Source organism: Podarcis melisellensis (genome assembly GCF_964234715.1).
Source record: "Podarcis melisellensis genome assembly, chromosome: 12".
Classification (NCBI taxonomy): Eukaryota; Metazoa; Chordata; class Lepidosauria; order Squamata; family Lacertidae; genus Podarcis; species Podarcis melisellensis.
The window spans coordinates 60,982,586-61,009,214 of NC_138544.1; the positions used below are offsets into that span (position 1 = coordinate 60,982,586).

The 26,629-nt window shown below is 43.6% G+C and overlaps 2 protein-coding genes and 1 long non-coding RNA gene across 3 annotated transcripts in view; 1 reads left to right on the forward strand and 2 right to left on the reverse strand.

Annotated features, from left to right (window-relative positions):
• LOC309381128 (vomeronasal type-2 receptor 26-like) overlaps positions 1 to 4,703 on the forward strand; it is a 65,296-nt gene extending 60,593 nt beyond the window's left edge. Inside the window, exons 6-8 of the mRNA XM_081931660.1 lie at positions 1,047 to 1,274; positions 2,113 to 2,239; positions 3,043 to 4,703. Coding sequence (XP_081787786.1) covers positions 1,047 to 1,274; positions 2,113 to 2,239; positions 3,043 to 3,941 — 1,254 coding nt within the window. The 3' untranslated portion in view covers positions 3,942 to 4,703. The remainder of the gene's footprint in view (positions 1 to 1,046; positions 1,275 to 2,112; positions 2,240 to 3,042) is intronic.
• Positions 3,951 to 5,637, reverse strand: LOC309353471. The gene is made up of 2 exons (XR_014161886.1): positions 5,481 to 5,637; positions 3,951 to 4,059 (listed from the first exon to the last, which is right to left on the reverse strand). It is a non-coding gene; the product is annotated as an uncharacterized lncRNA (long non-coding RNA).
• Positions 5,638 to 9,511: 3,874 nt separating this feature from the next.
• LOC309380861 (androgen receptor-like) overlaps positions 9,512 to 26,629 on the reverse strand; it is a gene marked incomplete at its 5' end in the record, with an annotated part of 118,001 nt that continues 100,883 nt past the window's right edge. The window contains one exon of the mRNA XM_081930955.1: positions 9,512 to 9,831. Coding sequence (XP_081787081.1) covers positions 9,827 to 9,831 — 5 coding nt within the window. The 3' untranslated portion in view covers positions 9,512 to 9,826. The remainder of the gene's footprint in view (positions 9,832 to 26,629) is intronic.

A 26,629-nucleotide genomic window follows, 5' to 3' on the forward strand; every position in this document is an offset into this window, starting at 1 on the left:
CCCTCGCACTGTGGAATAATCTTCACTCAAGATAAAAGGGACTCCTGTGGAAATGCTGCTCTCTCAGCTCGTTCCAATGCACTTATTCCCAAGCACTGTTTTTTAGGATTGTGCCTGTTAGACATTTTGGATGTCTACATTCTTTGTGAGTTTTAAAATAGTATTGTCATTTGTATTAATCTCATTCTTCAAGGCTCCTTGTTATTTTATAATTATATAAATACTTTAATCCAGCCTTTTTTGAGTCCACAGCTCCTCTTTCTGTGGCTCCCCAGTGGGGAAACAAGCTCCAGACCTCAGAAGCCCAGTTATTTCAACCTTTGCCTGCAGATTGGGAAGCCCCTCGCCCCTTTTCAAATACCCTCCCTTGTGGAGTGTTCCCTCAGCCTCCTCTCCTCTTCTGTCCCTTCTCCTTGGGAGTCCCACAGGCAGCCCCCACAGCCGTCCCTGATTCCTCAGCCACCCCCACCTCAAAGAAAGATGACTCCTCATGCGGCCCCATGGGGGCCTGGAAAGAAGATGCCCCCAGCCTTAGTGGTCCCACAAGCACAAGAAAGGCCAGTGTGGTGCCTGCCTGCCTGGCCTCCCACTTATTTGTCCCTTCCACAAAGCAAGGGCTGGTGGACTGGCTGGCTGGGCTCCCTCGCCCACCTGCTTGCTTACTCCAAGGCACCTCAGCTCCTGGCACCCAGCACCCCCTGGCCAGCCCCAGAGGCACCATTCGTCTGGGGAGCTTGTAGACAAGCTTGTAGCCGCTGCAACAAGCAGCTGTGCAAGCCTTTGGGAGGCAGAGATGCAAGAGGCGCATCAAAGGAGGGAGGGAAGGAAAGAGGGATGGAGGCCAGTGTTGCCCACGGCACCCCTGACTATCATCCCCTGACACCCCAGGGTGCCATGGCGCACTGGTTGAAAACTCCTGCTTTAATCAATCAAATAAAATGCCTGAATAGGGCTTCTAGTCTAGATGAGTCTAGCCCCAGTTCATAAGTGAGTAGAACTAAGATATTCAACATGGTTTCTTCATACTGCCTTCCCTGTCGTTCCAGCTTCATCCTTTCTTAAATGAAATCCAGTGTTTCAATACTTCCAGGGGCAGACTTTGTTTGGATGAGAATTGGGAGCTGCCTTCTGACTTTGATATAAAGAATTTGGTGATGTTTCCCAATGAGTCTCGTGTGATGGTGAACATTGGGGGCATCAGGAGAGAGGAATCGAGTGTAATAAAGTTCACCATTAATCCAGAAGCTATTGAGTGGCCTAATAAATTTAACAAGGTAGGGGGTGTAACAGACGAAGAGGGTAGGAGAGCCTGCTTAGGTTCTCCCTTGAGCAACTGCTGTAAAATGTCATTTTGTGGTCAGCCAATGGTGCCTGAACATGACTCCTCATGTTTTGAACCCCTGGAAAGTGTGGGTTCACTGCAGGCCATGGGAAAATCATGGGCCACTGGACCCAACCTCAGAAGGGTCCTCAGCAGCCTGGGCCAGCTCTCTTGCCATGAACACCCTCTGCCTTGCAACCCCTGCAGGGCTGTTCAGATATTAAATTAGATGGGAGAAAGCTGTAGAAACCACCTTGCGATCATTGGAGGAAAGGTCAGAGGACGATGATAGCAGTGATGATGATGATGATTGCCAGAGGGGGAGCTTCTCTGTTATGTAGGAGCTTCCCACAAGAGGTTCATTTCTTCCCTTCTTTCCCAGGACTCAAAATTTATTTTAATAATGATCCAAGAGTCAGTCTTTCATTACTGTATTCAGGTGCCAGTATTTTCAATTAGTAATCTTCACCAGTTTGTTCTGTAGCTGCTCTTTTCTTAATGCTGTGATTCTAGGATTGCTATTTGCTTTATGTATATTTTGTCCTCTACCTTGAGCAGACCTTTGTATATAAAACTGTGATATAAATGTTAAAACAAGCAAGCAAACACACCCAAGTGGTCTCCCTGCCATGCTGTTCTGTATCAAAAATGATTCTCCGCCAGAGTGGATGGGGTGAGTGGGATGAGAGACCCTGTTTGGTGGGTCATTTCCAAATTCTATGAGGGAATTTTATCAGCACAAATACTCCGGACACTTTCCCCTCAATACATCTTCTTCTCTCTATGGTTAGGCTGCACCTCATTCCAGGTGTACTGAAAGATGTCGACCTGGATATGCCAAGGTGGTTCAAGAAGGAAAGCCTGTTTGCTGCTATGCTTGCGTTCCATGTGCAGAAGGGGCGTTCTCCACTCAGGCAGGTTGGTTGCTTCAAGGGAAAGGCTCCTTGGGAGAATAAATTCAGGGCGGAGATTCATTCAGGTGCATTTTTTGTGGGAATTCTGAATACATTGCTGAATGCACATCCTTTCTATTCTCTTCTTAATCACCTTCATTCCAGCAATCACTGGGGTTCAAAGCGGGAATCATTGCTTTTTGCTATTTTATACTGAGCTTTCAATGATAAAGGAACTAAAACAGCACTAAAAAGGAAATTTTCTAAATTCGAAAGTGATTAAGTGGAACTAACAAATGATGAGAAGTGGCAGATTTTTAACACAGTAAAAGCGTAATACAAAATAAATGATACGGTATATGAAAATGATTACAATGCAATAGATGGACTATTCTGATCTCACTAGTATGAGAATTGCATGGAAGCAATAGAAAACTGTTTGCATTAACAAGGATAAGTTAAACAAATGTGTCTTCAGGATTATGCAGGAACCATATAATGCAGTAAACCAATGTGGAGGCCATTGCCTCTCAGTTAATCCGAGATCACAATGTTGCTTTGGTGATTAAAATGAGAAAAAGATTGTGCACCCCCTCTATCTCCCTGGAGGAAAGACAGAATAAAAAGGGCAAACATTTTTCTAAAACCAACAGACTATTTCCCCCTCTCTTTACCTATTTCCACATTCTTATCTCCTGACCTATGCCACATCAGCATAGACTTTCAAAAAGCCACTCTTGATGCCCATATGGAACAACTGCATATCCTTGCATGAGAGGATTCCTTTCCAACTCTACAGTTCTGTGATTCTAGTATTCTCTTCCTCAGATGCAGAACGTTGCACCAAATGCCCAGAAGATCAGCATCCAAACAAGGACAGAGATCAATGTGTCCCCAAGATTGTGACCTTCCTGGCTTATGAAGAACATCTGGGGATCACCTTAGCTTCCATTGTCCTCTTCTTATCTTCTACAGCAGGCATTGTGTTAGGAATCTTCATTAAATACAAAGAAACCCCAATAGTCAAAGCCAACAACCGGGACCTCTCCTACATCCTGCTAGTCTCCCTTCTGCTTTCCTGTTTGTCCTCCTTCCTCTTCATTGGGCAACCAAGAATAGCGACCTGCCTTCTCCGACAAACGGCCTTCAGCATCATCTTCTCCATTGCTGTTTCTTCTCTCTTGGCCAAGACCATCACGGTGGTGCTGGCCTTCCTGGCCACAAGGCCAGGGAACAGGGTGAGGAGATGGCTAGGGAAGAGTCTGGCCAACTCCATTGTCATCTCCTGCTCCGGTGTGCAAGTTCTCATCTGCACCATCTGGCTGGGCTCTTCTCCCCCATTCCCAGAGCCCGACATGCACTCCCAGGCGGAAAAGATCATCTTGCAATGCAACGAAGGCTCTGTGGCCATGTTTTACGTTGCCCTCGGCTACCTGGGCTTCCTGGCTGCCATCTGCTTCACGGTGGCGTTCCTAGCCAGGAAGCTGCCTGGCTCCTTCAACGAAGCCAAGCTGATCACCTTCAGCATGCTGGTCTTCTGCAGTGTTTGGGTGTCTTTTGTGCCCACCTACCTGAGCACCAAGGGCAAGTACATGGTGGCCGTGCAGATCTTCTCTATGTTGGCCTCCAGTGCTGGGCTCCTGGGCTGCATCTTCCTCCCCAAGTGCTACGTTATTCTGCTGAGGCCTGATCTGAATACAAAGGAGCACCTGGGAACAAGAACTTAAGATGGCATCTGAGGCTTAAAACATTCAATGTCATCAATGGCCAGCACAGTAGAAAGGAAGCACATGTAGTTGTCTTGGGATTGTAGCTTCACATAGTCCTCTTCATTTCACATGAATCCTGCAGATGAAAATGAATGTATATGTCATGCAATGGCCCCAAGCCCACTGGGCCCAATGTTTAATGTCCTTTATTACTGCCTGATTCCCACTACATAACTGATCAGGCATGTTGGTCCAGCTTCTCCAGAGGATCAGGGAGACCCAACACACATCCTGACATCACATGAGCAACATGACACAAGGCCCTGATGTTATGAGGAGCTGGGAGTGGAGCCAAATGCCAAGTGAACCAGGAACAGGCTGCGTGTCTCTATTTCTGCTGACTTTGCTCCAACCTGTTTGGTTTTGGGTGCTGATGTGTTTTCATGTATTCCTCAGCTCTGACCCCTGGCTATGTCTAGAGTCCTCCTTAGCAGTGGCAGGGCAAAAGGAAGCTCAGTGAGTGGCTACTGTTTGCCAGTGAACATAAATACAAAGAGATGGTGGTCCCACCTCACAGAGCTGTGCTCTCTGTATGCATATGCTAATTCTGTATGCATACGCTACAGAAGGGACACACTGGGCTCAGCCTGGCTTAACTCTGCCCCTTGATAAAAACAGGGTGATGACAGGAGGAATGCATTCCACTGCCTGCAGTTCAGAAGAAAGGGCTGCACTTTCCTTCTCCTAAATGACATGTAGACCAATCAGCTTTATGAAGTGTGTGGGTTTTTCCAATATGGAAGGGGCAGTTGCTTACATTTAAATACAACTTCCAAGCATGGCCGGTCTGTAATAAATAATAATAATAATAATAATAATAATAATAATAATAATAATAATAATAATAATTATTATTATTATTATTATTATTATTATTATTATTATTATTATTATTATTATTTTATTATTTATACCCTACCCATCTGACTGGGTTTCTCCAGCCCCTCTGAGCAGCTCCCAGGAGAAGAGTGAAAACACGATAAAATATCAGACATTAAAAACTTCCCCTTACAGGGCTGCCTTCAGATGCCTTTTAAAGTTGTTATTTACTTGACATCTGATGGGAGGGCCTTCCACAGGGCGGGTGCCACTACTGAGAAGGCCCTCTGCCTGGTTCCCTGTAACCTCACTTCTCGCAGTGAGGGAACTACCAGGAGGCCCTCGGAGCGGGACCTCAGTGTCCGGGCTGAATGATGGGGGTGGAGATGCTCGTTCAGGTATCCTAGGCTGAGGCCATTTAGGGTGCCGCAAGCATCTATCTCTTTGACTGCACAGTTGCCTCTTGGAGGAAATGACTGTGAGGTCACAGTGACTTTCCGCAGATTTACTTCCAGAGCTCATTTTTACAGGTTTGCTGGTGTCTGTTCTCCTCTCCTTGAGCCCCCCCCACCCTGCAAGTTCAACAGCAGATTCTGTGGGGGTTTGATCAAAAGATTAACAAAAGATCTTGTCCTTTGTGTGGCCAAGCTCTTTCTCTTTCCTTCTCCTCTTACCTACTGGCTGCACAGACTCTAGGAGCTTGGTGAGCTGGTAGAAATGCCAGGAGCAGGAAGTAGGGTTCTTCCTCTTGCAAGCAATGATGTGATCTAGTTCCTTGATGTAGTTAATCCGAAGTTCGTCAAAAGAACTTCTGGTTCTTCAGCCCGTCCATTGGACCTGGTGCATGGAGAAAGAGAGGAACAATAGTCAGGGGGACTTCCGGGTTGGCGCCATCGATTAATGGCGGATTCCCTCCGAGCTCCGGAGGGAATCGGTTCTGCAGAGACTGGGTCTTACCGCTGCGGCGACGCGGGGACCCTTAAAATCACAGGTGGAGAAGCCTGTGAGCGTAGTGACTCGGCAGGCACCATTTGCGCGCCCCCAATCCGTGAAGGAGCCTTTTTAAAGGCTTCGGAACAGGGACGGGGTGTGGCGCGCTGCTGAGAGTACTCCTTCATCTGCGGAGTGAAGCCACAAGCCATTATTGGAGAGCGCTGACTTTTTCCTTGGAACATTCAGACTCTAAAACATCAACCCGTGAGTAATACGGAAATTGGAAATTTAAAGAAATTTGGCGGATCAGGAACGAGCGGGGAAGGGTTAAAAAGGAAGCCCCCCCCTCTTTGTAAACAATTTAAAGCAAAGGACCTGCTAGCTAAGGTCGAGAGAATCTTTTCTTTTGTTAGTAAAAAAAATTTAATTTCACGGTTTTGACATTACAAGAATCTTTGCTGGAGGATAATAAGATTAATTTTGGGAGCTGAAGTTTCACACACACACACCCCGGACCCGGGAGTGTCCCACGAGAGAGCCTGTTGATGAAAGACTGGAAAGTTTGACAGCTGTTAAGTTGGCTGTCAAGACGGAAAAGGAGAACCTTGTTTTTGTTGTTTTGTTGGTTAATTTGTAATAATTTGTTGAAAATAAGGAAGGGCTGATACAAAATAATCTGACTTTTGGACTTGAGCTGAAAGGAATTTTAAGGAACTAAAATCCCCCTAGAGGGGTTTAGTGACATTACAGGAATGGCTGGAGGAAGGAAAATCCAGGCTGAATTGGACAGAGTATTTGTTCTTTTGGGAAAGTTACAAGGCCAATCTGATGTTTTGGCTACAAGTGTTACAACTCTGGACTTAGCAGTAAAGAACGTTGTTGAATCTGATAAGGACTTGAAACAAGGAGCCTATCCAACTGAACAAACAGAGAAAACGGAGAGCTTTGACAATATGGAGCAGATGACAGATGTTGTCCCTGAAGAAAAGGAAGGAGGAGCTGAAACTTTGCAGAAGTTAAAGGAGAGCAGCATTTTGAAGCCTGACATGATGACAAAAAAGGAACGCCGAGACCAGCCTGTTGCGCCATAGGAAGATCCGGGTCTCTGCTTGCTACAGCGGAAGGCTAACGGAGCTTCCTTGAGCAAAAGAGGAGCCAGTTTTTGCTTTTGTCTTCAGGCTCTGAGCCTTTTTCTCTTCCTGGGGTTTCCCCCCTTCACGCATCATCGTCTGCCGATTTTGAGCCAAAACCACTGGGGGGTGTTTCCTTTCAGCTTTTCCTCTTTGGTGCTTTGCTGGTGGGAGATAAAGAGAGCCCTCCCTACGGGTGAAGCTGCTTATGGCAGCGTGTAGCAGGCTCTGCAGTGGGAGTTTGTCCAGTATCTTTGTGCAGGGCAGAAAAGCTGCACATCAGCTAGAAATATACTCGGGGTGTGGATTTCATGTTCATTATTCAGCTCATAGTAGTGAGGAATGGAAGTTCCCCCATGCTCTCTGCTTTATATACATTGCTTTATACACGTGATTGGCTAATTCCAGGATTCTCCTGTAGGCCAATCAGGTTGCGGATTCACTTCCACCTGAAGCTGGATTGGGTGGCTCCTGCAGACCAATCAGACTGCTGCATTCTGAATCCTAATGTTCTAGGACCATTTTGGATCTTATTCCACTCAGTACATAACACATCTGTTCCTGCTGGGGCTGTGCTCCGCTGCTGTTCCAGCCTTGGGCGTGCCGAGGGACAAGGTTTGGAACCTCAATTTTTCCGCTGCTATTTTAGAACCTTAGGGCCGACCTGTCTGGCTTCAACAACACAGCGCACCATCACCGCTGCCCTGGGGGTCAATTCCTGTATACAACAGGCGGGTAGCATTTATTTTGAGCTATTTCCTTTATTTCCTGTTTATTGTGCCTTTGCCTGGCCAGGGGAGGTTTCCATATACGGATATCAAAATACTGGGCTGTGTGCACTTAGCATGTAGGCGGTGCTGTGCTGTTGCCTAGGTTACGGCTGCTTCTTGCCGCCATTTTGAGGGGACCACATGGCGCAGCAGCAGCGGCCATCTTAGGAGAGACACATTCTCAGTTTCAAGTGCTGCTGGCCTTTGCCTCTTAATTACTAACTAGTTGCATTTGGGCAACAATAGCCCCCCCCCTTAATTGGGTACCAATTATTCCGTCTGTAGCTTTAGCTGCTTGGGGTAATTCGCTGCATTTTTTCATTTTATCAGCTATTCTGTGCCTGCAGTATTAACTGTTCAATTGGGGACACTGTTTCTCTGTTGCCTTGTATTCCCCCAACATGAGTAACTACTGTACCACGAGTTACATTGTGCTTCAATCGCATCAGTTCTCTGCATGGTGCTCACTTTCTTACAGTGGGGGCTTATTCTTAGTGACTTGAATATAAATTGCTACATTGTAGGTAATCCAGATCAGTTGCAATAAGTGAGCCTAAAGAGATTTACAATTTATTTTGCTTGAAGTTTAATTCTAATTTCAGAACATTTAATGCGGTTGCACTTTTAATTACAAGTCTCATTTCCTGCCCTGAGGTTTGTGTTAAGGAATAAATCATTTTCATAAATCAAGTTAATTAAGGAGAATTCTGCACTGCTGGGATTGCAGTAATTCATAGCACTCAGTAGTCACAGCATAATTAATCTCGGGCATTTTGCAAACCACACTGGTAATCCATACCAGCATAAATTGATTTATTAGAGCATTTCAGTGCCGGTGTCTGGAAAAACTAATAAAACCTCTGTGGTTGAACTTAATTTATCGATTACTTAGGGCTGTTGATTTGGTTGGCTAGTCTATAACAAAAGCAGTTTATTTTGGTGGTTCAGGATCTAGTTAGTACGATTGCTGATATTGTAAAGTTTACTCAAAGGTTCTTATTAGTGAGTTAGCATAACTTGGCCCTTAACGATACGCACAATTTCTAGACAATTTATCATGTTTTGGTCATTACTATTGAAGTTGATTAATATTGTAAACTTATTTTAAAGGCATATTTTGTTCTTAAGCCGTCTATACTGTAATAAGTTGGCTGGGCTGTAGTGCCCTTCAGTAATACTGAACTATTTAAAGGGGAACTTCAGGCTTGTGGTTCCTAATTAGTGCCTGGCAGGCGTGACCAGCACGCTCTGTCTCAGTTGGGGACTAGGTTTAATTTCTGTTGAGTAGTGGGATGGCTTCTAAGGGAAACCAGCAGGCTCTTTCTTCCAATTTAAGTGGGCCTGGCGCCCAAGACGGGCCAGGGAGGCCAGCTATGTCCTGCAACCCTCAGGCCTGAAACCTTTTATCAGCAGTTTAGGCCCATGGTCACTGGGTCCTCTTCACAAATAGTTGGTGCTCAGGATTGCATACCCAACACTTATCTCAGCAGTGAGGAGCGCCCTGGCACTTCACCCTCCTTTCCCGCTACTTCACAGTCAGGCAGCATCGCATCTAACCGCCCCCACACGCGATCTCAGTCTTCACGTCCCCTCACGTCCAAGCCCAGTTCCTCAGGTGGCAGGGCTCCTTCTGGCAAGTCTAACCATTCTGCTTCTCAGCATGTAGCAGATGTTCCCAGTATTCTACAGGATCTGCATCCTCAGCCTACACCTGCAGAAGGTGGCTCAGGAACATTCCCCCCCCCCCCAATATTATAATAATAGATAAAAATAGATATGAATTGATGGAAATATGATTTGGACATGCATGATTTAATCAATGGAACAAAGGAACCACGGAGAGGGTAGAGGCAAGTAAAGAGGCGGACCTGAGAAACGCAAAGCCAGGTTGATGCAAAGCTTGCTGCTCTTCTTTCCTAAGAAAGCACCAGATGAGAGTAACTTGTCAATGCTGCTAATAATTTAAACACCAGCAGCCCATGGGCAGGGTACACATAATAAATTATTATTATTAGTAGTAGTAGTAAGATTATATTCCGATACATGCATACTGTCATGAAGTAGTGATCCTGTGAGCAGGTCTTGCTGGGTGGGGCCCCTCAGGCAGGTAGTATCAATGCGTCCCCCAAGTGGGAGCAGGTGATGGGGCTGGCTGGTTGCCAGCATTCCCCAGCCCCTAGAAATCTTCGAGTTAACCTGCCGGAGGAGAGAGAGAACATGCCATGTTTTAGACTTGCTTCTGTAGCTGGTGCCAGAGAAGAAGCCAAGAAAGCCTGGTAACCCGTTCAGTGCCTGCATGTGATTGATTAGTAGCTTGGTGGGAGGACTCAGGAAATTATTGGTTATAATCTATTTCCTTATCAATTACTTAATGTGCATCTGTGGCAGGGAAAGGATTTGACATGTCTGGAAAGAAGTTATATATCAATATTTTATGCAATCAATCTCCTTCATCCTTATGCTTAAAAATATATTTCATACAATATTCTTTGCTGCATATTTTTTACTACAAGATTAGATCAGAACATGGATTTATTTTTGCTTATGTTTACTTTTAAATAAATGTGCAATAAACTGTTTCAAATTTTTACTTTTTATATCTGTCCTGGAGGTTTTGTTAAATATGATAAGAAAGGACCAGCTGGTTAAAGGAATACAGGTCGGAGCCAAACAATACAAATTAAGGGCATTTGCAGATGATTTAGTGCTAACTTTGCAACAGCCAGAAGCTAGTACCAAAAGAGTCTTAGAATTAATTGAGATATTCGGCCAGGTAGCAGGATTTAAACTAAACAAACAAAAAAAAAAGGTGCTGGAAAAAAATTTAACAAATGAAGAAAAAGATAGGTTTCAAAGTGAAACCGGGTTGGAAATAGCAAAAAAGGTTAAATACCTGGGGGTAAATTTAACATCTAAAAATGTGAACTTATTTAAAGATAACTATGAAAAATGTTGGTCAGAAGTAAAAAAGGATCTAGATATATGGTCTAGGCTGAAACTTTCCTTGTTAGGCCGAATTGCTGTTATCAAGATGAATGTATTGCCGAGAATGCTGTTTTTGTTCCAGACGTTGCAGATTCTAGACAAAATGGACTGCTTCAAGAAGTGGCAGAAGGATATATCTAAATTTGTCTGGCAGGGCAAAAAGCCCAGGATAAAATTTAAGATTTTAACTGATGCGAAAGATAGAGGGGGCTTTGCCCTGCCAGACCTAAGACTTTATTATGAATCAGCAGCATTTTGCTGGCTGAAGCAATGGCTACTTCTGGAGGATACAGACATTTTGGACTTGGAAGGATATGACAATAGTTTTGGTTGGCATGCATATTTGTGGTATGACAAGGTAAAGGTGTATAAAAGTTTCAAAAACCATATTGTAAGGAAAGCACTGTATAATGTTTGGAATAGATATAAGGACTTATTGGAAAGTAAAACCCCCAGGTGGTTGTCACCAATGGAAGCAAAGGCAGTGAAAAAACTTAACATGGACTCTAATTGGCCCAAATACTGTGAAATCCTAGAACAAGATGGTGAAAAGTTGAAGCTTCAAAGTTTTGAGAAGCTAAAGCATAAAGTTCGAGATTGGTTACATTATCGTCAGATAAATGAGACATTTAAGCAGGACAGGAAACTTGGCTTTCAGAAGGAGAGGTCAAAGTTAGAAACAGAATTGCTAGAATCCAATACTAAGAATCTATCTAAAATGTATAATTTGCTGCTGAAATGGAATACACAGGATGAAACGGTGAAATCAGCTATGATTAAATGGGCACAGGATATTGGTCATGATATTATGTTTGCTGACTGGGAACAGTTATGGACCACCGGAATTAAATTTACGGCATGTACTGCCTTGAAAGAGAACATAATGAAAATGATCTATAGGTGGTACATGACCCCAGTCAAGCTTGCTAAGATCTACCATTTGCCCAATAACAAATGTTGGAAGTGTAATGAGACTGAAGGCACCTTTTACCATCTTTGGTGGACCTGCCCAAAGATTAAGGCCTACTGGGAAATGATCTATAATGAAATTAAGAAGATCCTTAAGTGGACATTTGCAAAGAAACCAGAGGCTTTCCTCTTGGGCATGGTCGGCCAATTGGTACCAAAGAAAGATAGGACATTCTTTATGTATGCAACTACAGCAGCAAGAATCCTGTTGGCAAAGTATTGGAAGACGCAAGAACTACCCTCTCTGGATGAATGGCAGACGAAGGTGACTGAATACATGGGACTGGCAGAGATGACCGGCAGAATCCGTGACCAGAGGAAAGAGACAGTGGAAGAGGACTGGAGAAAATTTAAAATATATCTTAAAAACTATTGTAAAATTGTGGACTGATAAGATGTCAAGGGGTGAGAAACAAAGAATTACAGCTGTAAATGCTAAATCTTAAGTAAATTTAAAAGAGACCTGATTAAAATTGACTGAAGGGTTGCTTGAAAATATGATAAAATAAGGATGTGGTGAAAGGAAGGCATGGGGAAGTCAAATTTTTGTTGTATGTTTTTGATGTGTGTGTTTTGTTTTGTATTGTCTTTTATTTGTGTAAAAAACCAATAAAAATATTTTTTTTAAAAAAACTGTTTCAAATTTTATTGTGTTTTAATCTTCCTTAGTGGGTCATGCAAACCGTTCTTCTGAATATTGCTTTTTATGGGGTAGATGAAGAAATGCTGGGCATGAGTTTATGGAGCCAAGAGGGTGGCGGCCCCAAAAGGGGAGGGGGAACCACACTGCTTTAAAGTCTTAAGCAATCATGTTTTGAAGATGCCTTGCATGTACGCACATTTCTGTCCACGAGAGTCTCCTTGCACACAGACTACAAAGAGGCATTTCTTTTTCTCTGGCGACCACATCGAATGTGCAACAAACACACCATTCACCTGAGGTGCCCTGCAAGCAACTTTAAATCACCTTGCCTTTTCAAAGGCCATGCATGTCCAGCTGCATGTGATAGTGCAGAATGTTCTTTCTCTTTTTTTTAAGTAATATTTATTAAGAGTTACAGAGTTACAGAAAGAAGAAAGAAAACAAAGTTAAACAAAACAAAACAATACATTACAATACATAAAAAGAAAACAAAAAACACTACTTATCTTAACAAAACAGAAACAAAAACAGAAAAAATTAAAAACACATCCAATATTTCCATATCCTATCTTTCATTTACTTGTTTCCTTGACCTCCTCACACCTCCCTTTTTTGTATTCTAGTTCAGTTAGCTATTTCAGCAAATCCTTTCCATCATTCTCAGTTTTTGTCCTATAATTTATCTTAAGACAATCTAACCTTACTTTTTTCCCCTTTGACCCATTAACAATCTATTTTTACTTAATTCTTTATAACATTTCTGCTAAAGCCATATAACTTAATTCCAGCATCCTTCTAACATTCATTAATTTTACAATGTTTCTGTAAATAGTCTTTAAATTTTTTCCAATCTTCTTCCACTGACTCTTCTCCCTGGTCTCGGATTCTGCCAGTCATTTCCACCAGTCCCATGTAGTCCATCACCTTCATCTGCCATTCTTCCCGGGTCGGTAAATCTTGTGTCTTCCAATGCTTTGCGTTAAGTATTCTTGCTGCTGTTGTAGCATACATAAAGAAAGTTCTATCCTTCTTTGGCACCAATTGGCCGACCATGCCCAGGAGAAAGGCCTCTGGTTTCTTCAGGAAGGTATATTTAAATACCTTTTTCATTTCATTATAAATCATCTCCCAGAAAGTCTTAATCCTTGGGCATGTCCACCAAAGGTGAAAGAATGTACCTTCATTCTCATTACATTTCCAACATTTATTATCGGGCAAATGGTAAATTTTTGCGAGCTTGACTGGTGTCATGTACCACCTGTAGATCATTTTCATTATATTTTCTCTTAAGGCATTACATGCCGTGAACTTCATACCTGTGGTCCATAACTGTTCCCAGTCAGTCATCATAATGTTATGTCCAACATCTTGTGCCCATTTAATCATAGCAGATTTCACCGTTTCATCCTGAGTGTTCCATTTCAACAGCAAGTTATACATTCTTGACAAATTCTTAACTTTGGGATCTAACAATTCTGTTTCCAATTTTGATTTTTCCACCTGGAAGCCAAGTTTTTTGTCCAAATTATATGCCTCCATTATTTGATAGTAATGGAGCCAGTCTCACACTCTATTTTTTAATTTTTCAAAGCTCTGCAGTTTTAATCTGTCTCCCTCCTGTTCCAGAATTTCCCAATATTTCGGCCATTTGGCCTCCATATTGAGCTTTTTCTGAGCCTTCGCTTCCATTGGTGACAACCATCTTGGGGTTTTATTTTCTAACAAGTCCTTATATCTTATCCAGACATTAAACAGTGCTTTCCTGACAATATGGTTTTTGAAGGCTTTGTGTGCTTTGACCTTATCATACCACAGATATGCATGCCAACCAAATACATTATTGAAACCTTCTAAGTCCAGCACGTCAGTGTTTTCAAGAAGCAGCCATTCTCTCAGCCAGCAAAAAGCAGCTGATTCATAGTAAAGTTTAAGGTCTGGCAGGGCAAATCCACCTCTTTCTTTAGCATCAGTTAATATCTTAAATTTTATTCGAGGCTTCTTGCCCTGCCAGACAAATCTGGAGATATCTCTCTGCCACTTCTTGAAACAGTCCATTTTATCCACAATTTGCAATGTTTGAAACAAAAACAGCATCCTTGGCAATACACGCATTTTTATCACAGCAATTCAGCCTAACAGTGATATCTTCAGATTTGACCATATTTCTAAGTCCTTTGTCACTTCAATCCAACATTTTTCATAGTTGTCCTTAAATAAATTCACATTCTTAGCAGTCATGTTAACCCCCAAATATTTCATTTTCTTAACCAGTGTTACTCCAGTCTCCTTCTGAAACTTATCTCTCTCAATCAAATTTGCAGATGACACCTGAAGGAAAGCTTCGCTTCTGCATTTGATGCTGCGCAAACCGTTCTAAGCTGAAACATTCCTAGAATGTTCAGTTCACATTGAGTTCGTACCTGACCTGTTCTTAAATGCATAGTTGACCACATCTACGGATGAATGCTATATCAATCACTAGTAAAAGTTTAATAAGGAGGTTTTCACGCTTGTCCAATTCTGTGTTCCCTTTCCCAGCCTTTAATCTATTGTTGATTAATGCCTATATGCAACCTTTGCTTTGTACTTGTGTTAACCAATCAGCAATAAGCACATACGTGGCAATGCTGTAATATTCAATAAAAGAGACTCCTCGAGACTTGCTCGAGAGGTGCCTCCCAGATGACGCTCGCTACCTGTCTGTCGTTATTTCAACCCAACATCTGGGGACCCCGACGTGATTGCCAGATCCCTTACGCAGCCAGGCCCCTGTATTTCACTCGACTGGCAAAGTCTTAGCGCGCTACTTCGTGAGTATGGGGGGGGGAATTGTCTGCTCACTTGGCAGAAGTGTGCTGATGCCGTCGCTAAATTAGGACCTCAGGCAACTCAGGCACCTCCGTCGGCCCTGCCCTTCTAGCCGCTACAGACAATCCCCCACCTTATCCAAAGCTTTTGCCTCCTTCACAACCCTGCCAATCCCTCCCTACGTTTCAGCCCACATCATCCCTCCTTCACCTGCCCCAGCCCCTGCGTGCTCTCCTACAGGAGCTGTGCGCACCGCACTTTCTCTAGCTAGGCAGAAAGGGATCCTGTCCTTAGAGGAAGAGTCTGAATGGGCTGGTGAAATGCCATCTGCTTTCCCTATCACCTATACAAACCCAGGAACTGCTCAACAACTTCCTTACTCTGTTATGAGAGAACTAAGGAGAGCCATTGCTGATTCTGGCCTAAAATCCTCCTATGTGATAGGGATGCTGGAGGGGATAGCAAGCGGTTACACAATGCTACCCCAAGATTGGAAAGATTTGATGCGCATGCTTTTATCTCCAGCGCAATATGTAGTTTTTGAAAGTGAATTTAAGCATCGTGCAGTAGCCCTGGCTGATCTACAGCATACAGCCAATCAACTTTATGGCGCTGGTCCGTATGATAATATAACAGCCCAGGTGACATTGACACCTTTGCATTTCAGTCGCACTGCGACCTGTGTGCAACGCGCCTTTCGGAAAGTCCCTGTCTCGGGGCAACCGCTGAGCTCCTTTGTTAATATTAAGCAACAGCATTCGGAGCCCTACCATCAATTTATAGATAGATTGAAAGAATCAGTCACTAGGCAGGTTGATAACACTACAGGCCAAAATGAATTGATGAAAAAATTGGCTTTTGAAAATGCAAACACCGACTGTAAGAAGCCTTTGCAGTCAATCATTAATCGCCCTAAATACGACCTGGACGATATGATTCAAACCTGTGCAGAAATTGGAAGCCAGAGCCATGCAATGTCTTTGCTTGCCGGTGCCATCCAAACTGGCAATAAGCCAACAGGCAACTGCTTCAACTGTAAGCGCCCAGGTCATTTTGTTAAACAATGCAGAGCCCCTGGAGGATAATACCCCCACCTTCGTCATAAAAAAAGAAAAGTGAGAAATGGAGATTTGCTTCTGTGTCTCATTTCCTGCCTTAATATAAATTCCATGATACTGCTCATTTTCAGTGTTTTGTTTTTGCCCCTCTCTGCTTCCACTCCTAATAGCGGTGATTCCACACCAATAAATGTCTGGGAATCTTTTGCAAAAACCCTCAATGTTTTTTCCTTTTGCCTAACTCAACAGCTATCAATAGGTGAAATCCTTGGCTCTTGCCTTATCCCTGTTTGACATGACCCTTTTGATATACAAAATGATACCTGGTTTTATTCATCCCTACCCCAAAATGATTCTCTTCGCACCCTTGGTTATTCCGGTTACCATCACTGGGGTAACCAACTGCGTCGACGCCCATCTTTGGCAATTGATTTGTTAACCCCATACATGGCCTCCTCTAATGCCGCTTGTGCCCGTATGGTCAATTGCACTAAAACCAACTGTGTGAAAGGATAACAATTTTAATTGCTCTAATTATGTAAATATTTCATATATATATAAATATACTGTCAGGGGCTCAGGAGCAGAGGCACAGGGGAGAGAGGAAACGGAGAGCGAAGGGGAAGAATCTGAGGGCAGCGTAGGGGAGTATGACAGTGGCCCGAGAGATTGCATGAGCTTCTCCAGCGATTCAGAAGATTCCCAGAGGGGGGCGCCGATGGCCAGGGCAAGGGGGGTCCCAGGGGGGACGCACCAGAAGCAAGGGGCCAGCGGGGACTCCCAAAGCAGCAGCGGGAGATCAGGACCAGTTCCCCCACCAGAGCGTAGTGGGGGGGAAGAGTCCCATGTATCAGGGCCAGCGTCTCCTCCAGTAGGGAGAGAAGATGAGTCCGGGCTGACCATGCCTCTATCAGAGAGTGAGGGAACGGAGGGGAAGTCAGGTCCAGCTAGCCCCCCCAAAGGGGGAAGCAGTGACAGGAGCAGTGTAACGGTCAGGAGAAAGGTTGCCGGCTGGGCGCACGCGCCAAGTTCAAATGTACAGGCGCGCGGGACGGCAGAAAACCCGGATTGGGAACCAGGTCCTAAAGCCCGCCGGAGGCAGGGGGAAGACTCAGGGGACTCAGCGTCAGAAGAGTCTAGAAAGGGCAAGACCCCAGTGGACAGACAGACCCAGAGGAGGAAAGAGCAAAGGAAGAGGTGGAGCAAGGCTAGAGTCTTAAACTGGTGTCGGGGGGGGGAGGAGATTCAGACGGAGCTTCAGCGGTCTAGAGTTCAAGACGTAGAGCTGCGCGCCACGGCTTTGAAATCGAAACTGAACTTCAATAAAGACTTTTGTATATAACAAGAACTGGCGTTGGTCCTTTGTGAGCTGGGACCTCGGGCAGCTCTGACATATACAGAACTGCCTGAAGGCTGGTTCTGGTCGTGCCCAGGCTAAACATTCAATTATATTCCGGCAAACATTAGCCATGTCACACCTTGTTGCTTAAGCCGTTTGTCCATCATTTTACCCAAGAAGCATCATTTATCCCGCTCTCAATATCAACGCTCTGTAGAATTGACTAATGATTGTGATGATTCTGTTTCTCTCCCTAGCAGATCTGAATATATTTCTCTAGCTGTCTCTCTCTTAGGAGTCCCTGGACTGGCTGTACGGAATAGCAGGAATATTAATTCTTTAGCTTGCTCTGCAGCAAAAGCTCTGAACTTTACCTCACAAGCCCTTCACATTTTGAATAAAGAGCAGAGTGAACTCCAACATGGACTCTTACAGAATCGCGCTGCAATTGATTATTTGCTGATGCTTCATCATTATGGCTGTGAACAAGTGGATGACGTGCTGTTTTAATATTACGGACAATTCTAAAGCTATTAAAAAACAAATTTCTCATTTGGAAAAATCTCACACATCACATCAAACAGGACGTTGGACTTCCTGGCCTCTGGGATTCGTTTACCCAGTGGCTCACTGGTTGGTTGCCAAATCTGAATTGGCTTTGCAATCTTTTTCAATATGCTATTGTCATAGTATGTATATTAGTTTTGCTATGTTGCTTCATCCAATGCATCCCTGGTCTCATACGCCTTTGGTCTCAGTGTTTTTCTCCTCCTCAGCCACCCAATAAAATCATTGCTGCCCACTTTGCGAAATGGCAGCACCAACAGTAAACATTAGGGGAGATGCGGGCAGACTTATTTCGGGCATGCGGTGGCAAACCACGTAAATCCGGACAAGAATCGACCAAATATGGATTACTAGAGGTCTGGCACCTAAGGTCAGGAAAGTGGAAATCTGCCCAAAGACCTGCTCCGACCATAACGCTTTGAAAATGGATTTGACATTGTTACCAACCGGTTCCTTTCGATGGAAGATGAATGACAACTTATTCAGAGATCAGGAGATCACTAAAAAGGCCCAAAAAGTTTTGAAGGACTATTTCGAAATAAATTTGAACACAACGGTGGAAAAAAGAACAATTTGGGACGCAAGTAAAGCTGTGATGAGAGGGTTCTTAATACAACAGAATGCTATTAAGAAAAGGAAACAAAATGAAAAGAAAGACAAGATCTTGGAGAAAATAAAAGAATTAGAGAAGAAGTTAAGAGTAAATCCGAAGTCACAGCTGATTCTGAGAGAAATTAAACTTCACCAGGCACAATATTCTAAACTGATAAATCAGGAAATAGAATGGAAGATTAAATCAATGAAACAAAAAACGTTTGAATCGGCAAATAAATGTGGGAAACTGCTGGCTTGGCAGTTGAAGAAGAGACAAAAGTTGAATACAGTAACAAATTTGGAAATTGAAGGAAGAAATATTCAGAACCCCGTGGAAATTAGAAAATCCTTCCAGAAATATTTCAAGAAACTATACACTCAAGGGCCGCAAAATGAGGTTGAGATTGAACAATTTTTGAAAAAAAATAGTCTTAAAAAATTTACACAAGAAAATAGACTACTCCTGAATAGCCAAATAACACGACAAGAAATTGAACATGCCATTCAGAACATGAAACTGGGCAAATCTCCAGGGCCAGACGGCTTGACCTCCAAGTATTATAAGACAATGAGTGACTATTTGATTCAACCTTTGATGGAGGTCAGCAATGAAATTCTGGAGGGAAAGAAGGCGCCGGAATCGTGGAAGGAAGCTTTTATCACGTTGATTCCAAAATCAGAAACTGAAAAAACACAACTTAAGAACTACCGCCCCATCTCCCTCTTAAATGTGGATTACAAAATATTTGCTGATGTTTTAGCAGGCAGACTTAAAAGAGTCTTAAATGAAGTAATTCATAAAGACCAGGCCGGCTTTCTCCCAGGTAGACACATGTTTGCAAACACAAGGAACATTATTGACATCTTGGAACTTTTGCAAACAGACATAAACACTAAAGCAGTGCTGATTTTTATAGACGCGGAGAAGGCCTTCGACAACATCTCTTGGAAATTCATGAAGGGAAATTTAAAAGAAATGGGAGCGGGGTGGGGTTTTGAAAATGGGATTGATGCAATATATTCAGAACAAAAAGCTAAATTGATAGTTAACAATGTGGTAACGGAAGAATTTAAAATCGAAAAAGGAACACGACAAGGCTGCCCGATTTCCCCTCTGTTATTTATTTCAGTTTTGGAGGTGCTCTTGAACTTGATTAGAGGTGACCGGTTGGTGCAGGGGATTCAGGTCGGAGCGAAACAATATAAACTTAAAGCTTTTGCAGATGACTTAGTTTTGACACTGCAGGAGCCAGAATCTAGTACGAAAAGAGTTTTACAACTGATACATGATTTTGGACAGGTCGCAGGATTTAAGCTAAATAAACAAAAAACGAAGGTGCTAAGGAAAAATATGACAGATACAGAGTCAGAACGGTTTCAGAGAGAAACAGAATTATCATTGGTGAAAAAGGTAAAGTACCTAGGGGTCAACATAACAGTCAAAAATTGGGAGGAGGTCCAAGATGGCGGCTGTAACAACTTCTCCTCCGTGAACCCTCCTGGATTACAAACCTTTTATAGCCTTTTACAGCCTTTTACAGACGTTTTTATAGCTGTTCCTTTAGACTTTTAATTATTTTACCTCTGTTAGAAGTTTTAACCGTTTTATCTCAACTGTTGGCCAGTCGTGGCCATTATACGTATTAACAAGGATATTCAAACCTTCTGCTGAGAAAGCCTGCTGCTGATTAGAAACGCCGCCTTGAAGACTGGGTTATGCTGAGCAGTAGAAGAGGAGTAGCAGAAGAGTTGTGTCCACAAAAGATAAGTTCTCCTTTTATCGCTGTTTATCTCTACTTTTAACCCCCGCAGTCAGTGAGACAGTGACAAATGGGTCATGGCAAGCGACCAAGATCTGCTGAGAAAGGTTGTTCTCCTCCGAGAGTAAAGCAGTTAAAGCTTGAATCTCCCTCGCCACCTACTAACAATAACAGCCAAACAGAGCAAGTAATTGTTTCTGCCGTCGAAACATACAACCGCTTTTGGCCGCTGTATGGTCAAGGGGAGCTGGAAAAGCCAGTTGATTCAGGGGGAGATGGAAGCCATAGGGAAGCCCTCCTCCCTGACACCTTAATTACACCCTCGCCGTCACTAAAACAGGACGCATCAGGGCAAACTGAATCAGTACCTGATCAAATACAACTAGTAATCAGGACTTTAAGCTTTATTTTCAAGAAATTGGAAGGGATTTCTTCATCTTTGAATAAACTCTCACAAGCCCTTCTGACTCATCTACCTTCCTCAACTGAGCTATCTAATTTGCATCAATCTCCTGTGCAGCTTGTAAGTGCCTTAAAGAGACAACATGACCAGAAATCTCACCTTAAGGGTTCTAGAAGCAAGCTGCCACTGCCCCAAAGGAACAAGCAATCCTTGATTTTTCAACCAAAAAAAATATGTCTATCCATTTTTTCCCGTGACGCCCCCAGACTTAGGTGGAATAACCTGAGGATGGCTAAACGGTACCTACGTGATCTGCTAAATATCCCTTTTTTCCAGATAGATCTTATATCTGTGGTACCCTTAATTGCCACACCCTGGCCAAGGAAATTTATGCTCTCCTTTCAGTCTGCAAGGATCCCACATCTTCTTGCAAGACAAAAAGACCGGCTGGCAGCCTGGGAGATTGTAACAACAAGAGTCTTTAAGGACACGAGTGTCAAACCTCTTTTGCCAACATCTTAACCGGCAATGAATGCTCGTTACCTCCTTCTGTTCCTATTATAAAGGAAAAAATACCTAGCCGGGTACCCCCTGTTCCACCTGCGATCCCAAGTGTCCATCTAGCTACGCCGAAGAATGATCCAATTGCAAGCGGAGATTGGAATATCCCTGAAGAGAGAAATCTTATCTCCTCCTATGGAAAACTCCCTTCAGAAGAACAGCAGGCTATTCTCGACAGATTGGATCTACTCAAACAAAGACTCTTATTGCAAGGGGACCCCTCTATGCTGACGAGAGAGGAGAGCAGGCGCTCCATGTCGCACAAGGCGTCCCCATCAAATGCCTTGATAAGCTTTCAACCCGCTACTTTGTTACCCCCTACTGATCTGAATCAGCAGTCACCTGTTGACCAACAGCACCAGTCTACCGTGGAGGAAGTCGATAAACTCAACACTCCCGTCTCAGTCCTTATGTCCAATCAAAATATGGAAGTTGATAAATCCTTTGCTTCAATGCCAGAGCTAGAATCTACCCTGTCTGAAGATCACCAGGAAATGATTATGCATGTACCATCCCCACGTTCACGTCCTTCAATACATCTGCGTGATAATTCTTCTCCATCTGCGCAGCAACTACAAGTGATGGCTGGAACACCTCTTAGCGCTACCCTGGTTAAGACTGACAACTCTGACGGATCTACTAGTATAGCCCATCAACGACCTACCACTACTCACCTCAATGAACAGCATCCGACCTCACTAATTTTGCCTAATTCTTCCTCCCCGGCAAAGCCCTCCTTGCCTGTTAATGTTACCAAATCATGGATTCGATCAACACAGAAGACCCTATCCGCACAAACTAAAATTACTGATTTCTTTATGGGTCCTCCTTCTACCTCCAAGAACGTATTAAACAACTCAAAGTGACAATTACCGAGACAGCACAAGGATCTGACATTATCAATACTTAGCTGGAACATTGCTGGTTGGAGAACCAAAAAATCAGATCCCGAATTCAGGAAGTACATAAATTCATTTAATATCATTCTATTCCAAGAAACATGGGATGAGGAAGAGATTATCATAGACGGCTTCGATCTTCTAACACTTCCGGCCTCCCCTTCCTTGAAAGGCGGTCGCCCCAAAGGGGGTCTTTTGATTGGGATCTCACTCCAACTTCACGCCAAACTCACTCTGGTACGGGCTTCCCCGCCTTTTGCTCTATCTGGACTGATCACAGAAGGGAAGTCCTCATTGCTAATTACTAATGTCTATCTCCCCCCTGAAGGCTCTGCACCTGATCTTGATTGGAGATGGGAATCATTTGAAGATCACCTATTGTCATGTCATACCAAATGCCTTAACCCGTACTCCTTAATTGGGGGAGACTTTAATGCTCGTATTGCCACAAATTGGGACCTATTAACCAAGTCCAAATGGTGGACTCCCCCATGCTTGGACAACTTTGACTTGGAACATGCCAGAATTAGAACTTCAAAGGACAACAGAGTAAACAAAGCAGGAGTGACCCTTTACCAAATGGCCATTCGCCTGAATCTAGTCTTCTTGAACGGCACCTTCCCCCCCGACATACCGGGGGAGTTCACTCACCTGGGACTTGCATCAAACAGTGTTATCGATTACTTCTTGATCTCCGCAAATTTGGCCGTTAATGTACTTTCCTTCCAAGTTGAAAACCAACATTTCAGTGATCACCTTCCAATAGTGACCACTTTGTCATTGTTCCGGTGCCAGAAGGACTATAAACACTCAGTCCTCCTGGAAACCTCATCATCGACCAAAATAAGAGGGATCAAATGGTCGGAGGCTGTGGCCCAAAAATACCAGGAATTTTTTCATAGGGAAATCATTGCCTATCTACCTCAAACAAGTACTGATTTACAAGATTTCAATTCGGTTTTGAAACTTTTTAACCTTCTCATAACAAACCTTACCACTTTTTTTACATCACCTCCTCAAAAGGCAAAAGTGGCGCATTGCAGTACTGGGGCCCCTTGGTTTAACACCTCTTGCAAACAAGCAAGATCCCTTCTTCACTCTATCTATAACGAATACAAAAACTCTAATGCCCAGGCTCTACCACCCTCCTATTTACAAGCCAAAAGAGCATATAAACAGACTTTAAAGCTGGCCAAACGCGAGTGGTACCAAAAGCGTTGGCGAGCCTTGATTGCGGCCTCTAGATCCCGCAGATCCCAGGAATTTTGGGCTCTGATAAACAAAAGAGGAAGGAAGTACCCACTGGCGATTATCCCTGCGCCCACATGGGAACAATTCTTGAGTAAATATTTCTCTTTGGCAGAGGAATCCAACTCACCCATGGAATTCCGAGCCGACCATCTACCTTTGTGGCCCTCTACCGACCCAGAACTGATAATGGACTTGATATTAGATCTGAAAACGGGCAAAGCCCCTGGGCCGGATCTAGTCCCTGCTGAGGCTATTGTTGCACAACCGAGGTGGTGGGCTGAAATTCTGGCCAAAGTCTTTGATGCAATTAACTCTACGGGGCTTATCCCTAGGTCATGGAAGGAGGCCGTGATCGTACCAGTCCACAAAAAGGGTTCCCCCACTGACCCAGAGAACTATCGGAACATCAGCCTTTTGTCTATCATCGGGAAAATCTATGCAAAATTTTTATTGTCCAAGCTGTCCCATTGGGCATACGACTCAAACTTGATTGGCCACGAGCAAGCGGGCTTTAGGAACAATTACTCGACCACTGACCATATGGTAATTATGTATCATCTTGCCAGAAAATATTCTGCCCCGAGTCGGGGGTGCCTATGTGTTGCTTTCATAGACTTAAAGGCCGCCTTTGACAGTATCCCACGAAACTGTCTATGGAAGAAATTAGAGAGATGGGGCATAGATAGAAGGCTGTTATGGCTTATAACCCAATTACACCACGGGTCGTCGGCTAGAGTGAGACTTACACTGGCGGGAAACCTATCCAATGAGGTCCCAATAAATAGAGGTGTGCGCCAAGGCTGCATTTTGGCCCCACTCCTCTTCAACTTGTTTATTAGTGATATGAAGCTCTTTCTGAGTGAGTCTCAAGCCAACATTCATGCCCCCCGCCTAGCTGATTTTCGCTGCCCTCTGCTCTTATATGCTGACGATGCAGCGATCCTTTCCTACTCTAGAGTCGGTTTATGCAGAGCTCTAAAGATTTTTGCGGCTTATTGCAAACTCAACCACCTGACAATTAATTATGGAAAATCTAAAGTACTGATCTTCACCAGGTCTCGGAAAATTTACAGCTGGAAGTTAGATGGAGTCCAATTAGAACAGGTTTTCAAATTTAAATACCTGGGAGTCTTTTTTCACTACAACCTAAGCTGGAAGCCACAGATACAGTATTTACTGAACAAAGGGAAAACAATACTTTACACTCTACTCCAATTTTTTGCGGTCGACGGAGCCTCCCACATCCCTTCTGCATTGAAGGTGTACCACGCAAAAGTGGTTTCCACCCTCTGTTATGCTGCCCCGCTCTGGGCCCCAGGGTCCAATTTAACATCGCTGGGGACATTGCAGAATCAGTTTCTCCGTCGCCTCCTGAAACTCCCCATGTGTGTGAGCAACGCAGCCATACGTCTGGAGTTAAGGATTGCATCTTTAGAGACGGTCATCTGGAAGCGAGTCTTTGGCTATTGGCTGTCCAGCTGGCATAGGCTTCCCAACCATTACCTCTTTCAGTGCCTCTGGCGGGATGACTTTGTTAACCCGTGGGTAGGAAAAATCCATGCTAAACTTCTGAGCTTCGGAATTTCCCCAGCGGACTCCTTAAAGATGAACCTACGCTCAGCCAAAAGCCTTATCGAGCAAAGATTAGCAGACATTGAAAATCAACACAACCTCTCCAGGGGTGGGGGTGTCTGCTCCCCCAGGTATCACGGAATAACCCCACCACTTGGCCTTCCATCATACATGTCATCTCTTTCATCTGTACCACACCGACTTGCATTTATTCGTGCAAGGTTCAATGTTTTTCCATCGAACCTGCTGAGCCACAGATTTTCCAAGGGTTTGGTGTCTCCACTATGCGAGTGTGATGGGAAAACAGTTGAATCTCTTCCACATATAATGTTCAACTGTCCCTTACATAGAATAGCTAGGACTAAATTCCTGGGTCCTGCTTTATTGCGCTTGGTTGGCAGGCCTGTTGAGTCACATGCCGCACTGCTTTTGCAGGATACAGATCCTTCTGTAACTCTGCAGGTGGCGAGATTCCTGAATGCGGTTATCTCACACACAAAAACCACCAAAAAACAACAACAACAAAAAAAAAAACTAATCGGACAGTTATGATGAGAGTGCATGATGGATCTCGTCTCCAGTTCTCCTTTTTCTGTGAACCGTCCCTTGGATCCTTCCGGGCCCCAAGCTGTTATTTGTCACTGCTCAACGACCCACCCTCGCATCGTGGTGTTCCCCTTCTGTTGTTAGATGTATTGGTTTTTTATGCTTCTGTGCTTTTATGTTTGTACATATTTTATGGGCTAATAGCCGTAAATAAATTTGAATTGAATTGAACAGTCAAAAATCTGAGTCTATTTAAGGATAATTATGAAAAATGTTGGTCTGAAATTAAGAGAGACTTGGATAGCTGGGCAAAACTGAAGCTTTCTTTGTTAGGCCGAATTGCTGCTATTAAGATGAATGTATTGCCAAAGATGTTGTTTCTGTTCCAAACATTGCAAATTGTGGACAAAACGGAGTGTTTCCGGAGGTGGCAGAGAGATATTTCCAAATTTGTCTGGCAGGGCAAAAAGCCCAGAATCAAGTTTAAGATATTAACAGATGCGAAGGAAAGAGGGGGCTTTGCCCTGCCAGACTTAAGGTTGTACTATGAAGCCGCAGCTTTCTGCTGGCTAAAAGATTGGCTACTTCTCGAAGACACTGATGTGTTAGACCTGGAAGGTTATAACAATGCTTTTGGTTGGCATGCATACCTGTGGTATGATAAGGTTAAGATCAATAAGGCCTTTAAGAATCATATTGTCAGAAAAGCAGTGTTTAATGTCTGGACAAAATATAAAGACTTACTGGAAAATAAAACTCCAAGGTGGCTCTCACCTTTGGAAGCTAAGGCCTGGAAAAGACCCAATATGGAAGCCTACTGGCCAAAATATTGGGAACTGTTAGAAAAAGACAGAGATAATTGGAAATTGCAGAGTATGGAGAAAATGAAGGATAAAGTGCGAGACTGGTTACACTACGCTCAGATTAAAGAAATTTTTAAAAGTGACAAGAAGTTAGGGTTCCAGGTGGAGAAATCGAAGTTGGAAACAGAATTGTTAGAACCTAAGACTAAGGTACTTTCAAGAATGTATAACTTGCT